The 12693-nt window shown below is 39.7% G+C and overlaps 1 protein-coding gene across 1 annotated transcript in view; it reads right to left on the minus strand.

Annotated features, from left to right (window-relative positions):
• Positions 1–11416, minus strand: part of LOC149157558 (uncharacterized) — a 160714-nt gene extending 149298 nt beyond the window's left edge. The window contains exon 1 of the mRNA XM_089435851.1: positions 11032–11416. Coding sequence (XP_089291977.1) covers positions 11032–11268 — 237 coding nt within the window. The 5' untranslated portion in view covers positions 11269–11416. The remainder of the gene's footprint in view (positions 1–11031) is intronic.
• Between the last annotated feature and the right edge of the window lie 1277 nt (positions 11417–12693).

The raw sequence follows: 12693 nt of genomic DNA on the forward strand, positions 1-12693 counted from the left end.
CTCAATGTGCTGCAAGTGCTCCTCCCAAGTCCGACTATAGATCAGTATGTCATCAAAGAACACTAGCACGAACTTCCTCAACTGCCCACGAAATACATGGTTCATGCATGACTAGAAGGTAGCTGGCGCATTGGTCAACCTGAAGGGCATAACCAAGAACTCGAAGTGCCCATAATGGCACCGGAATGTTGTCTTTGGGACATCTTGGTCCCTCACCCAAATCTGATGGTACCCTGACCGCAAATCAATCTTCGAAAAGAACTCTACCCCCCTCAACTCATCCATCAGCTCATCTATACGTGGGATGGGGTAGTAGTTCTTCAGTGTCTTCTTGTTGAGGGCCCAGTAATCTATGCACATGCGTAAGGACCCATCCTTCTTCTTCACCAGTACAACCGATGAAGCAAAAGGGCTAGAACTGGGCCTGATGTGCCCAAGTGCCAATAGCTCATGGATAGCCCTCTCTATCTCATCCCGATATGCCTTGGGATGTCAATAAGGAGTGGTGATGACGACCTGCACTCTCGGCTCCAACTCAATAGTATGCTCAAACCCCCAGTCAAGAGGTTGACCCAGTGGTATGTCTCCAAACACTACTGGGTACCTGTCTAGAATAGCTTGTATTTCTGGACGTGATGGCGTGGGCTTGCCCCCAACTTCTGAGATCATCCACTCCATAGCCCACTCAATGTCCCCATGTCTCAAATCAGCCTCCATCCTGTGGGCCGACACAGTCTGTGGCGGGTTTGAGTGCATTTCCCATAGCAACATTGGCTTGCCATCTAGCCCTACAAACTCCATCTCCAGCTTCCTCCAATCGGTCATGAGCCTACCAAATGAATAGAGCCACTAGACCCCCAACACCACGTTGGTGTCTGGTATGTCTAATACAAGAAGTGATCTATCAAGGAGTAGTTCCCCATGGTCACTGTCAAAGTCGGCACATGGCGAGTGCACTACATGGTCCTGTCCCCAAGCACAAGAACTAAGAATCCTTCAAACTCCTCGATTGTGATTCCTCTCCTCTGAACCAACTGAGGATCAATGAAATTGTGGGTAGACCCACTATCCACCATAACTGATACACGTTGCCCCTGAACAGTGCCCCTGATCCTCCGGGTCAAAATTTTGGGTACCCGCGCAATGGTGCAAGGACCCCTCCTGAAGGTGCAAAAGAAACTCCCCCTGTTGGTGGTGGTGGTGGTGGTGGTGGTGTTGGCCCTCCCTCCTGAGTTGTGCTGTCATCTCCACCCATCTCAAAATATGTCTCATCCTCTGCATCGCTATCAGAGAAGACCTCGATATAGTGGGCCTTGCCCGCTACACATCTATGGCTTGGTGCCCATGGCTCTTGACAGGTGAAACACAATTTCCTCCTCCTGAGGTCTCTCCGAGTCTCCTCGTCCAGCTGCCCATGCCCCTGATTGGCCCTCGGTGGTGGAGCCCTGTTGTCTTTTCCCTCTGCTGGAAACCCTGTATGGGTGGTAGTGATGCTCAAGCCCTAGGTAGGGAATCTTGTAAGTCTCGGGCTCTCCCTACTGCATCCTGTAATGTAGTGGGCCTATTGGACCTCATTAACCCGCGTAATGGCTCTGCTAGCCCCTCCACAAACATGTAGATCCTCGTAGTCTTTGACAAATCTAGCACCATCACAGACAACCTCAGAAACTCTGAAATGTATGCTTTAGCACTCCCTGTCTGCTTCAGCCTTGTCAGCTCCCCAAAGTACTCCTCAAAATCATTCCTCTCGAACCGCTCCAACACCCTCCTAATGAAATCATCATAAGGGGTCACCCCTGCATGTCCCAACGTGGTCAACCCATGGAACCACTAGTCATGGGCTTCCCCCTCTAGATGCAATGTGGCAATCTTGATTGCCTCTCCCTCTGTCATCTAATTCATCTAGAAATAGACATCCAGCTTTTCAACCCATGACTTGGTCAAGTGCTTGGAGGAACCATCGAAAGTTGGGAGAAACAGCCTCCCCACAGTGCGTTGCAAGTCTGTCCCCTGCATGTAGCCTCCTCCACTCTGTCCCTTGGGCCTATTGTTTCCCTTCAACTGGCAAAAATCCTTGAAAGTAATGACCTTCCCAAAATCAAGTCCATAGGGCTGATACTCCAAGAAATAGTCCCCATAAGGTGCATCCTCCTGCTCCAGTTGCCCACTAGCTCCAAATGTTAGGAACGCGGGAATGGTAAACCTAAGGGGTGTGTTTGGAATCAGTTGCATGTTGGGATTAAGAGATGTGTGATGCTGCGAAGTGCGAGACCCTTCTTGAAATTTGAAATCCCCTTGGACTCCCTTACCCTTGTTGCCATTGCCATTTCGCTGGCCCATTCCACCAATATTCTGGGACAAGTCCTACACTGCCTTCAACAAAAGGTGGGAAACTCCTTTTCCTCGCTCCTTTTGTCTCCCTCATTGTCCCCATGTTTGCTTCTTCAACCTCAAGCTCTGTTGTCACAGGGTCAGGGGTAATTTGCAACTGCCTCTCTCTGCTTCTATACCTTTGACTTCGGTATGTCACATTTTTCCTATCCTCTACGGTCATAGAGTACGCTACTCCCACAGGCTGTGCCAGGTCTATGAGCTCAGATACCACTGTAATATCCCTAAGGAAAATTAACAAAAATATGCAAAGCAAACATAGACAAAAATACCATAAAACAGCGAACACATAATCAGAGCGTAAATTGCACCAAAAACTGCGTTACTAAGCTCTTTTTATTGATAAATAAGTGCGTACAATAAGGTGTTGGAATGAATGCACCTGGGCTTGCTCAAGGCAAGCTAGCAAAGCCCCAAATGATAAATAAGACACCCTACTTTGATCTGTTGCTCTAGATCTGCGCTGAAGATGCCCATAAATACGTTGCTAGCTGAATAAATCTACTACTAGGGCCCTCTCCGACGCTCAAAAAATTCTAGGAAATTAATCCCGGCCTCTCCACCAAATACCCAGAATAACCCATGAAAGTATTGGCCAACGATTAACTTCGGAAATTCGGCCCTATTTCCCCTCAATGGCTCAATTGCTCGGTGACTCGACCCATCTGTAAATCCTGTTGCAAAAGGCCTCCAAAATAGCTGAAATACTCCTCAAAACACTTCCCCGATCTTCACTCCAAGTTTCAGCCTCAATCACACCTCACTCCTCCACCTCTCAGAGTGCTCCCACCCAAAACTACGCAATCCTTGCGCTAGCTAGTCCTCATCCAAAAAATCGAACCTCCTGCTAATAGTGCGAAATGACAAAGGTAAAACTCCCTCCTTGGGCTAGCACTCGAAGTCCATTGAAGCAAGGGTTGAAATCTCCATTCGGAGACACTCGTGTGCTAAACCGCACTTGCAGACTTGGCTTCAGTGCAAGCATGCTCTTGTCAAAGACAATTTTGCAAATGATGAAATGAATGAGCAAATGACTGTTCCTTCCTCCTTTTGTCAAAACGCCCATGTGGGCCCAACTTGAGCTTCCCACACCAAAATCTACTCCAATGAGAGCATACTTCCCATGTGGGCCGAAAATTTCACGATGTGGCCCCCACGCTCCACTAAAGCCGCAATATTTCCTCTAGCTCTAATGTTCGGGTGTGTCTTAAGCCAAAAATCAAGTGTGGTTCCTCTAAACCCATCTTTCCTAAGTGCATCCATGTAATAAAGCAGAAATTAGCAAAATTGATATCTTACTTGGCAAAATGCAAAGTGGGAATATCACAGAAAATGATGCAAAAGAAAAAATGTCATGAAAACCAAGGATCAAAAAGTGTCCCCGAAATGGCACCAAAAAATGTTGTCACTCAAATTGTACAAGCACAGTGCGACAACGACTCAGGTCGGGGGCTGTCACTCTAAGCCCCGACCTCTTTGTTCTAGCTGTCTCCAATAGCAGACTATGGGGGATAATCCCTATAGAAAATGGAAATGAAAGACAAGTTGGCAACCAACAAGTCCGAGAGACACGATTGAATGGCCTAGCCACTTGGTTGATTTAGTCAGATTTATAGATTAGATTAGATTTAGATGTGAGACTAGTGCCTTATGCAGTCAACTTCTTGCTTTATATCGGTTAAAGACCAAATGACCGGATGAACAATCATTGCTTGAATGCTTAACTATCCTATATGCTATGCAAATCCTATGCCCTAGGTGTGATGCAAGAATCTTGGTTAATTTTAATTAAATGCCTATTCTAGGTGTATCCTTCCTCTTAACTGTTTTGAAGCTAGTCTCTAGAGCAGGTTGTGAGAAAGAGGTCAAAGGGAAGCAAGCAAAAGTTTGATTAACAATACCTCCCCTTAGGTACTAACCACCCAATGCCTCCGGCGCTATAGAGACTGTGGCTATGATGACTGCAAGGTCACCGTGTTAACCACTAAGAGGTGTTAGGCTCCTAAAGCTAAGTGAGAAAGGTGGTCCTATTCTCTATCAACCAAGCTTATGTTTGGAGGTAAGTTGTTAATGCAATTCTAACCTTAGGATGAGAGTGCAAGATATATTGAGCGATCTTGAGTTAATATTGTTTAATGTTCTTTAAGTACTTAATGTTGATTATCTTATAACAAGAGCACTTAACAATGAATTGAGAGACAAATCTTAAAAAAGATAAAGTGCTAACTTAACAAGTGCCAACAAGATACAGGAGATAACCAAAAGATACAATTGCCCAAGAATGAAATAGATGCTCTTCACAATGATTCACCAATATAGAGTTTCACAATAGATATTCACTTAAAACATGAACTATAAATCCAACGACAATTAGAGCATTTATCCAATTAGCCAATGATTCCCAACACAAGACGCCAATTACTCAAGATGGGCAACAAGATTGTCAATGCTCTTATGCAATTAGAAAGCCTTCCAAGATATGCCAATGTGTGAGGAAACAATAGATACCAATATTAGATCTATTCACTTAGGGAATCAAGATTATTAGATTATGAGATGAATGTACTTTTAGGGATTGAATTTATTAGATATGAATTGGAAACCTTTTGAAACCACACAAGACAACAATGTGTTAGTGCCTTAGAAACAATAGAAGCAATTTAATAATTAGCCTAATAATAAACTCACTTCAATGCTAACATACCAATGGAGCAAGAACAAGTATAAGCGTTTTATGTTCCTTATGATCTTGTGATATTCAGTGAGCCACAAATTAACTTTATAACAAAAGTTAGTAAACTTATGCTAGCACACTTTGAATGCCAAGATGACCATGCAAAATACAAGTGAGTTGTCCTACTATCATAACTACTTTTCCAATCACTGATCTCCTAAGAAGTTAGGATGCCTTATGATGCCAATACAATTGTCAAATATATTAGACTTCAGTAAGTAGTCACGATTCACAACAGGGATGACAATCATGAAATCAAATAATGAGTGCCTAATGAATGCAAATTCACTTATTAGTACAATAGACACTTTAATGGTTGATTTTATGCCAATTTAATGTCTTTTTACAATTGTTATGAGTTTTTATTCTTGTTGTAGAAAACAGTGAGATAAGGAGGGTTAAGACACCAAACCCTTGGGCCTTATGGCCTTGGAAAACTTGTCAAATTTTCTCCAACGAGAGAGAACACCTGAAATCACCAACTTGTCTCAAAAATTCTGGAAAATACACCAATTATTAGCTTGGAAAACAAATGATCAAACCAGAGATGGATGAGGGCAATTGAGGCAAGGCTAGGGCCAAGGAAGAGGGCTTAGAGGGGGCAGCGGTGGCCTAATAGCCCTGCGGCTAAGGTCAAGGATCAAAGGAGGCCACAACAAGCCTTTTAAAGGTTGCGGCCAAGGGAGAAGGCCTCACACGAGGCTAGGAGAAAGTCAATTTGGGACTGTGGCAAAGAGCTAGAAGCCCTCAGAACTTGACGACAGGGGTAAGGAGAGGGAGCTAAAGGGAAACAGATGGAGACAAAGGGATAAGGAGGCAAGGAAAGGGTGTCGAGGGGAAGCGAAGACCTGCGGTAGGCTTAAAAGAGGACGAAGGCCTAGAGACAAACCTTAAGGCTTGTGGCCAGGGTTATGAAGGTTGTAAAGCCCACAGCAAGGAGAAGAAGGCTGACGGTAGGCATCAAGGGACCCAGCTAGGCCTAGGAGAGTTGACGTTGGGCCTAGAGGCCCAAAAAAATTCAAAACTCTTGCCAAAACTTCAATTTACTTCACATCTGCAATATTTCTCAATTTCACTGCAAAATTCCTTGATGCTGACTGTGCAAAAAATTTGGAGACTAGATCTTACCCTCAAAGGCCTAGATCTAGCTCAAACCCCAGCAAATCTTCTTCAAATGGCTTGGATCTCACTTACACAAATGAAAATAAAAATACCCAAAACCCCAATATATACAAAAATTCGAAATAAACCCCAATATATACAAAAATTCAAAATAAACCCCAAACCACAGTTGCAAAACAAGGATTAGAAAAAATTATTTACAAAATTTATTCTACAAAAATAATTTACAAATTATATACAAATATACAATGCTTGAAAGGATTTTGGAAGAATATTTTTTATGATAATGACAACAGTTTGATGTATTTTGAAATATAGATGTTAACCACAACCTTAGCGAAGTAAGAAAATCACATAAATTTCTTGAAGCCCAAACAAGGTCGGCCTATGCCCACAGTTTGTGAACTTGGAGCCCAAGGGCCGGGGAACCTGCAAACTCTATATATTTCTTAAGAGAAAATTGTTAGATCATACAATGAATCAGATCACCTAAGATAAGCCCAAAACTTACCAATAGAATGTTCCTATCATCTACAAATGAAATAACAATTCATATAATATTGAAGCACAATATAGGAAAGCACATACCCAACACGTACCACAAATCAATGAGACAAAGACACCATGAACTGAACCCCAAAGTCTTTTATTATGAATTTCAAATGTTCCCAGCAAAACAGTGGCTTCACACCAGCGTTACAAAATTACATTTAGACCAGAGTCACTATCATTGTGACTTGAGAAGCAAATGGCTTCTAATTTATAGATAAATCCTCCAAGTGGAAAATAATGGCTAGTTGGCTTGATCCCCGTCAAAATAATCTCGACTGTCGATAAATCTTTGATCAATTTTTAATCTCTGTCGTCAAAAATATTTATTTTTGAAAAAAATTCGAATTTCTCATTAAAACCATTTTTTATTAATTCCAAAATAATTATTTTGGATTAATTTCCTCAAAAATTTGACTTAGACTTAACCACCAAGGTCCAAGGGCTTAATTTTTCCTTAAAAAATCATTTTTGCCTTAGTGGAGGATCTCCAAAAATTGACTTCTTTATGACCCACGAATTTTTTGGTCATTTTCCACTAGAGAAATTAATTTCTCAAGAAATAAAATTTTGAATCTAAATTAATTAATTTTCTGGCTTAATATTTAATTTTTATTTTGCCAGAAAAATTAATTAATTGACACTTGAGAGGATATCCCTTATGAATAAAGGGAGTAAAATGGTTTTGTGAATTTACAATGGTGGTAAAAATGATGGTTTTACAAAGGTTTCAACATGAGGTTGTTTTCGGGTGCTTGAATTAGCCATGGTGTCTAATTGCAAGGGACAATGCACTAAAATATTTTTTTACATCAGATAATTACATTTCAACCCCCAAAAGGGGAATACCTGCTCATTATAGACCCTCATAATATTTACCCAATTCTGCGACTCAATATGATCTCGTAGACCAAGTGATCTGTAATAAAATAATTTAGCCAAATAGCATAAATTATTCCCAAATCACTTTTACAATAGACTTGACCAAGAACACTACGACTGACCTAAGACTTTGTCAATAAATTCCACCCTAACTTTGGGGTTTAAGTTGGAGAGAAAAACTTTGTTGTTTATCCGTGTTTAGAGACACACATAGATCGGTGAGACGAAAAACCTTCTAGGATGAAATCCGTTGCCAAAATCATATGCTTACCTAGGTTGTTACATAATTAAAAAGTCGCACTAGCATCATTTACATTACACAATACAAAATTTGGGTTTACAATTACATATGAAAGTGTTGGCTGAAGATTTTGAACTTAGAAAATTTTGGGACAATTGCTTCCTTGGATTTGTGACAAAATGTGTGCAACAGGGCCTTAATAGGGACATTGTTGTCCAAAGGAGAATATTAGCAATTGTTTGTTATCTTCTTGTTAGTTTGCATTCTAGAATTGAATATTACATGTTATTATCAGTTGAACAACATGTTTACTCCTTTCATTGTGCAAGCTACAGCTATGTCTTAGCAAGATCATAAGCTTTGTTTACAGGTTCCTCTATAGTTTGGAGTTGGGGACGTCATCAGTTGGACCATCTATCTTCTTGCACCAAAGAAGCAATAGTCCCACTTAGCATCTAGTGTCTTCAAGTGTGCCTTGAGAAGGCCCCTAACTCTCTCTTCTTTCCTCTTGAAAATTCTAATTTTTTTCCAAACAATTCTTGGTTCTATTTATAAGCATTTCATTGATATATCTAGCATTTGAAAGCTTTGTTTGCTGCTATCCTAACAGCACTCAAATTAGCTAAGAAAAAACCAAGTATCTTGGCTTTTCCTTATCTAAATAATATAGGAATTCATAGCATCAATTCTAATAATTTCACTCGGTAATTTTGGGTTTTATATGCTAACTTTTCTTGAGTGTTCCAAAGGCATTTTCGACACTTTTGCACTAATTAGCTTGCTGGTTTTTAGCAGGTCATTGATTTTACAAACGGAGGTGCTGCCAAAATTCAGTCAACTTGAAGGGTTTAAGCACCCAGAACAACCTTCATGTTGAAACCTTTGTAAAACCATCATTTTTACCACCATTGTAAATTCACAAAACCATTTTACTCCCTTTATTCATAAGGGATTCCATCACCTCATCAAAAGCATTGCAATCTCTCGAGAGCTAGAAGAGTCTCCTAGGCATCCCCGCTACCCAGTCAGGATCTCTTGTGTGATTGTGTCACTTTTCATGGATTGCTTTTTATTTTCGGATTAAAATTAACCATTAGAGTAGCTTAATCACACAACATTAGATTAGTCTATTTTCATTTCATTAAATTATTTTAATTTCATTTCATTAGTGTAATCTCATTTCATTAGATTAATCTAATTTCATTGTCATTATAATATTTTCAATTTCTTAGATTAGAGTTTAATTTTATGTTATTAGTTTTGATTTCAATTTTTTGCAAAGAGTAACAAACCCCATCATGCTCTCTTATGTTCTCTGTCATTGCGGGCCTAGCCTGATCCTTGCAGAAGGCCCCAAAAGAGCTTGTTGGCATTGAACAAGACAAGACAGCATGATATTGCTTATTACAATTATAAAGTTAGCCAATAGATCGATGAGCAAGTTTTCCATATTCAAGCTTCCATAGGACATTAGTTTGCTTCACTTTTTCTCTGTTCAGCATTACTCCAATTTTAGCCAAAACATTTCATGGTAAGAAAAGGGATACGTAAGAATTTCTAATTTTATCCATTTCAAAAAACAAAAATCCCAAGAAAAGCTTGCGGTGTCTAACAAAGCTTGCACAAGAAAACAATATCAGGAAAAGATGTTCTAGCTGACATGTACCCAAAACAGGCTGTTCAAAGATGATTTGTCTCTTGAAAGGGGATTTGGTTGCTTTAAGGACATATCAAATATTGATTCTAATAATTCTAGAAATTCAAACATGGAAATCTGAATAGAATAATGTTCAACCTATGACTTTAAATACCAAATACTCAGACTCGTAGAAGATGTGCTCACTACTGCAACGGATTATATCCAGTGCAACTTCAACTCCGGCTGGCTTGAAGATGGGAATAGTGAGAGTTGAGATGAAATGCAAGTCCTCAGCACTGCTGGAGGTAGTTCTAATACTGAAAAGTGACAGTAAAATGTTGCCTTTCATGATAAAATTTTCATGAGAGGGGGATAAAGTCCTTCCCTTTGAATCATATACAAGTCATATGTTTCTACGGAATGAGTCATCCTCCCAAAGCTTCTTGCAAAACATATATGGAAGCATGTACAAAACAAGGTCCCTCTAGCAAAATATCGTAGTACTGAAAACCCAACTGCTTATAATTAGTGTTGAAATTATTTCCAAGTTTTTCAGTCGTCGATATTTCCAAGCTATTCCAAGTTTTTCAGGTCCAAGTTTATGCTTGACGATATTTTCCGCAAGTTTATGCTGGGCGATATTTTCCCCAATATTTGTGATAAGTCTATTTCCGGACCCTCCGCTCTACATTCCCCAACATGATATTTGCAACATTTTTTGTGATACCTCAGACTTGATTAGTTGAAAGGGCTAGTGGTTTAGTTATAACTGCTTGAAAACAGTTGTAATAGCATCAATTAAGTAGCAGTTGCATATTGTTTAAATAGCGACTCACTATTTCCTACATAGTAGCTGTTGGCCAGACTAGGACCAATAGCTGCAGTTGATAAACGTATAACGATGCACAAGGAAAGCGCGGGAGACTTTGAACGTTTGCCCAGGAATTAAAGCTGTTGACGATGCATTTCTGCAACTCGCTGTAAGGAAAGTATCTTATATTCTGAAATAGCTGCTTGCCTTGGCTATACATTAACATTGGGGTTTTAGTGCCATCGGCAATAATTTGCATGGGATTTTATTGTCTTTAGACAGATGTTGCTGACTTCAGTTCGAAATGCTTTTTGTGAGTCTATCCTATTCTACAGGGCATATGCAATCTGATTTGCAAGGCAGGAATTCCACTTTCACTCTGTCATCCAATTTAAAATGCAAAACATAGCCCTCTTGGTTTAATATGACAAAATCCATTTAATAACATCCATTTGCAAGAAGTTAAATCCTTATTCAATTTCTAAGAACCACCAGCATCACGAAGGCTACTGCCCTGCCTACAGAGTTTCTTGCTTTCACATTTTAGCATTACAGTGTTTGCAAATTCAAAAATGTCCGACATTTTTTAAAAAAAAAATTAAGCATATGCCATGCTTAACCTACTGAACTGAAAGAAGAAATGTGGAATTGGCATATACTACCTCAGAAGGTTCAGTTTCTGCAACTTCGTCAGACGCCGCGAACGGCAACTGGCGTCGCTGTGGGAGTGCATCGGCGGGAGTAACGAAGGAGCATCCAACCCTGTGAAAGAAAGGTTCGGTCGTTTTCTTCAAGGAATTCCGTGGTTTAAATGAAATTCCGAATTTCCGCGATACATAGATATCTGCTACGCCAGTGTTGGCTAACAAAAGCGCTGCACTTGCTAGTGCAGCTGTCATGGCGTAGTTGTTGAAGTATATTACGAACGTGTAGTCGGAGAGAATTTGAACCCCTGGACCTCATAGAATAGAAAAATCATCCGTGAGTTGCATTTTGGTTTTGCCGGGATTTTATTCCATTGCTTTCCAGAAGGTTGTCGTGATGTCTCGTGGCCAAATTCATTGGTTTGATTTTTCTTAATGTTGTCAAATTACGAGTGTGGCGGGGGTGGAAGGTAAATAATATGTATTTATTTTCTATCTTTGAATACTATGTTTGTTTAATTATTTCACCCCATGTTTTGTATAATATGAGGACTTGTAGAGGTTCGTTTTTCCTCATCTCCAAGGTAAAGAGGGGCATTTGACTCCCTTTACTTCAAAGATTGTTGCAAGTCTCGCCACTCAAATTGGCCAGCTCTCTATGTGTTAACTTAGAAATTAGTTTTAGAGTGCATGTCACTGTCTTTTAATACCATGTTTCCTCAATCATCTTACACCATGTTTTGTTTGTATCATCCGAGGACTTTTAGCGGTTTGATTATCTCATGGTAGTGGGGATTTTGCTATTCCATGCATATGGTATGTTGGGGTGTTGCTATTGAATGCGTTTCATCTTATTATACCGGTTTTGATATCTAATTTAATTTAGTGTAATGTTATTTTGCTCTAGTATGTTTATTTATGTTTATATTTTAAAGTGAATTATATTTAAAAAAGAGTGGAAAGACAGAAAGTGTAATTATTGCACTCAAAAAGTAGTAAAGACAAAATAGTGAATGTTTAGTTTATAAGGATATTTAAATCAATTATAATAAGACACTAATCGTGGATAGTTTGAGTAATTTGTTTGAAGAAGAGAAGATAATAAGAGTTGCAAATTTCCTAGTCAAGATCCACAATAGAAGACCCAAGATGTAGAAGGAAAAAGCGATTTAGGCATGGTGTTTTGGGTTGTACAAGTTTTTCTTTACTCACTACCCATGGGTCCCATTAGATATTACCCATGGGTCCCATTAGTTATTTGGCCTAGTGGATGTGATTAAGACACATTATTATTATTATTATTATTGTAAGCTGCAGTAGTGCCTTTCTTTTTCTATTTATATAAAAATAAGTTGAACCATATACATCATTTTGGTGGCCTCAACCTGCCCAGATGGGAAACCAGGTCTATTGGTCACCTCAAGTTATTATAGGCCATCCAATAGCAAAATTAATAAGTCTACCAATCCATGCAAGATAAACCTCGCAACAGCAAATGCTAAACATGTTCCAGACAATCATGAAACTAGTAAAGAGAAAAGAGAATATTGTTCCTCAAAAACAAACATAATAAACAACTGTAAGAGCTAAACTTTTCTATCTTCCATGTTCTCGGGTGCTGCTGTCGCGTCCCTCGCTGCTGGAGTTAACTTTTTCAGCTGCTGCTGGATCTCCTCCAGC

This window comes from Pinus tabuliformis, chromosome 5_2, assembly GCF_031772625.1.
Source record: "Pinus tabuliformis cultivar Carrire ecotype Pingquan chromosome 5_2, CPIR1, whole genome shotgun sequence".
In the NCBI taxonomy this organism is placed as follows: Eukaryota; Viridiplantae; Streptophyta; class Pinopsida; order Pinales; family Pinaceae; genus Pinus; species Pinus tabuliformis.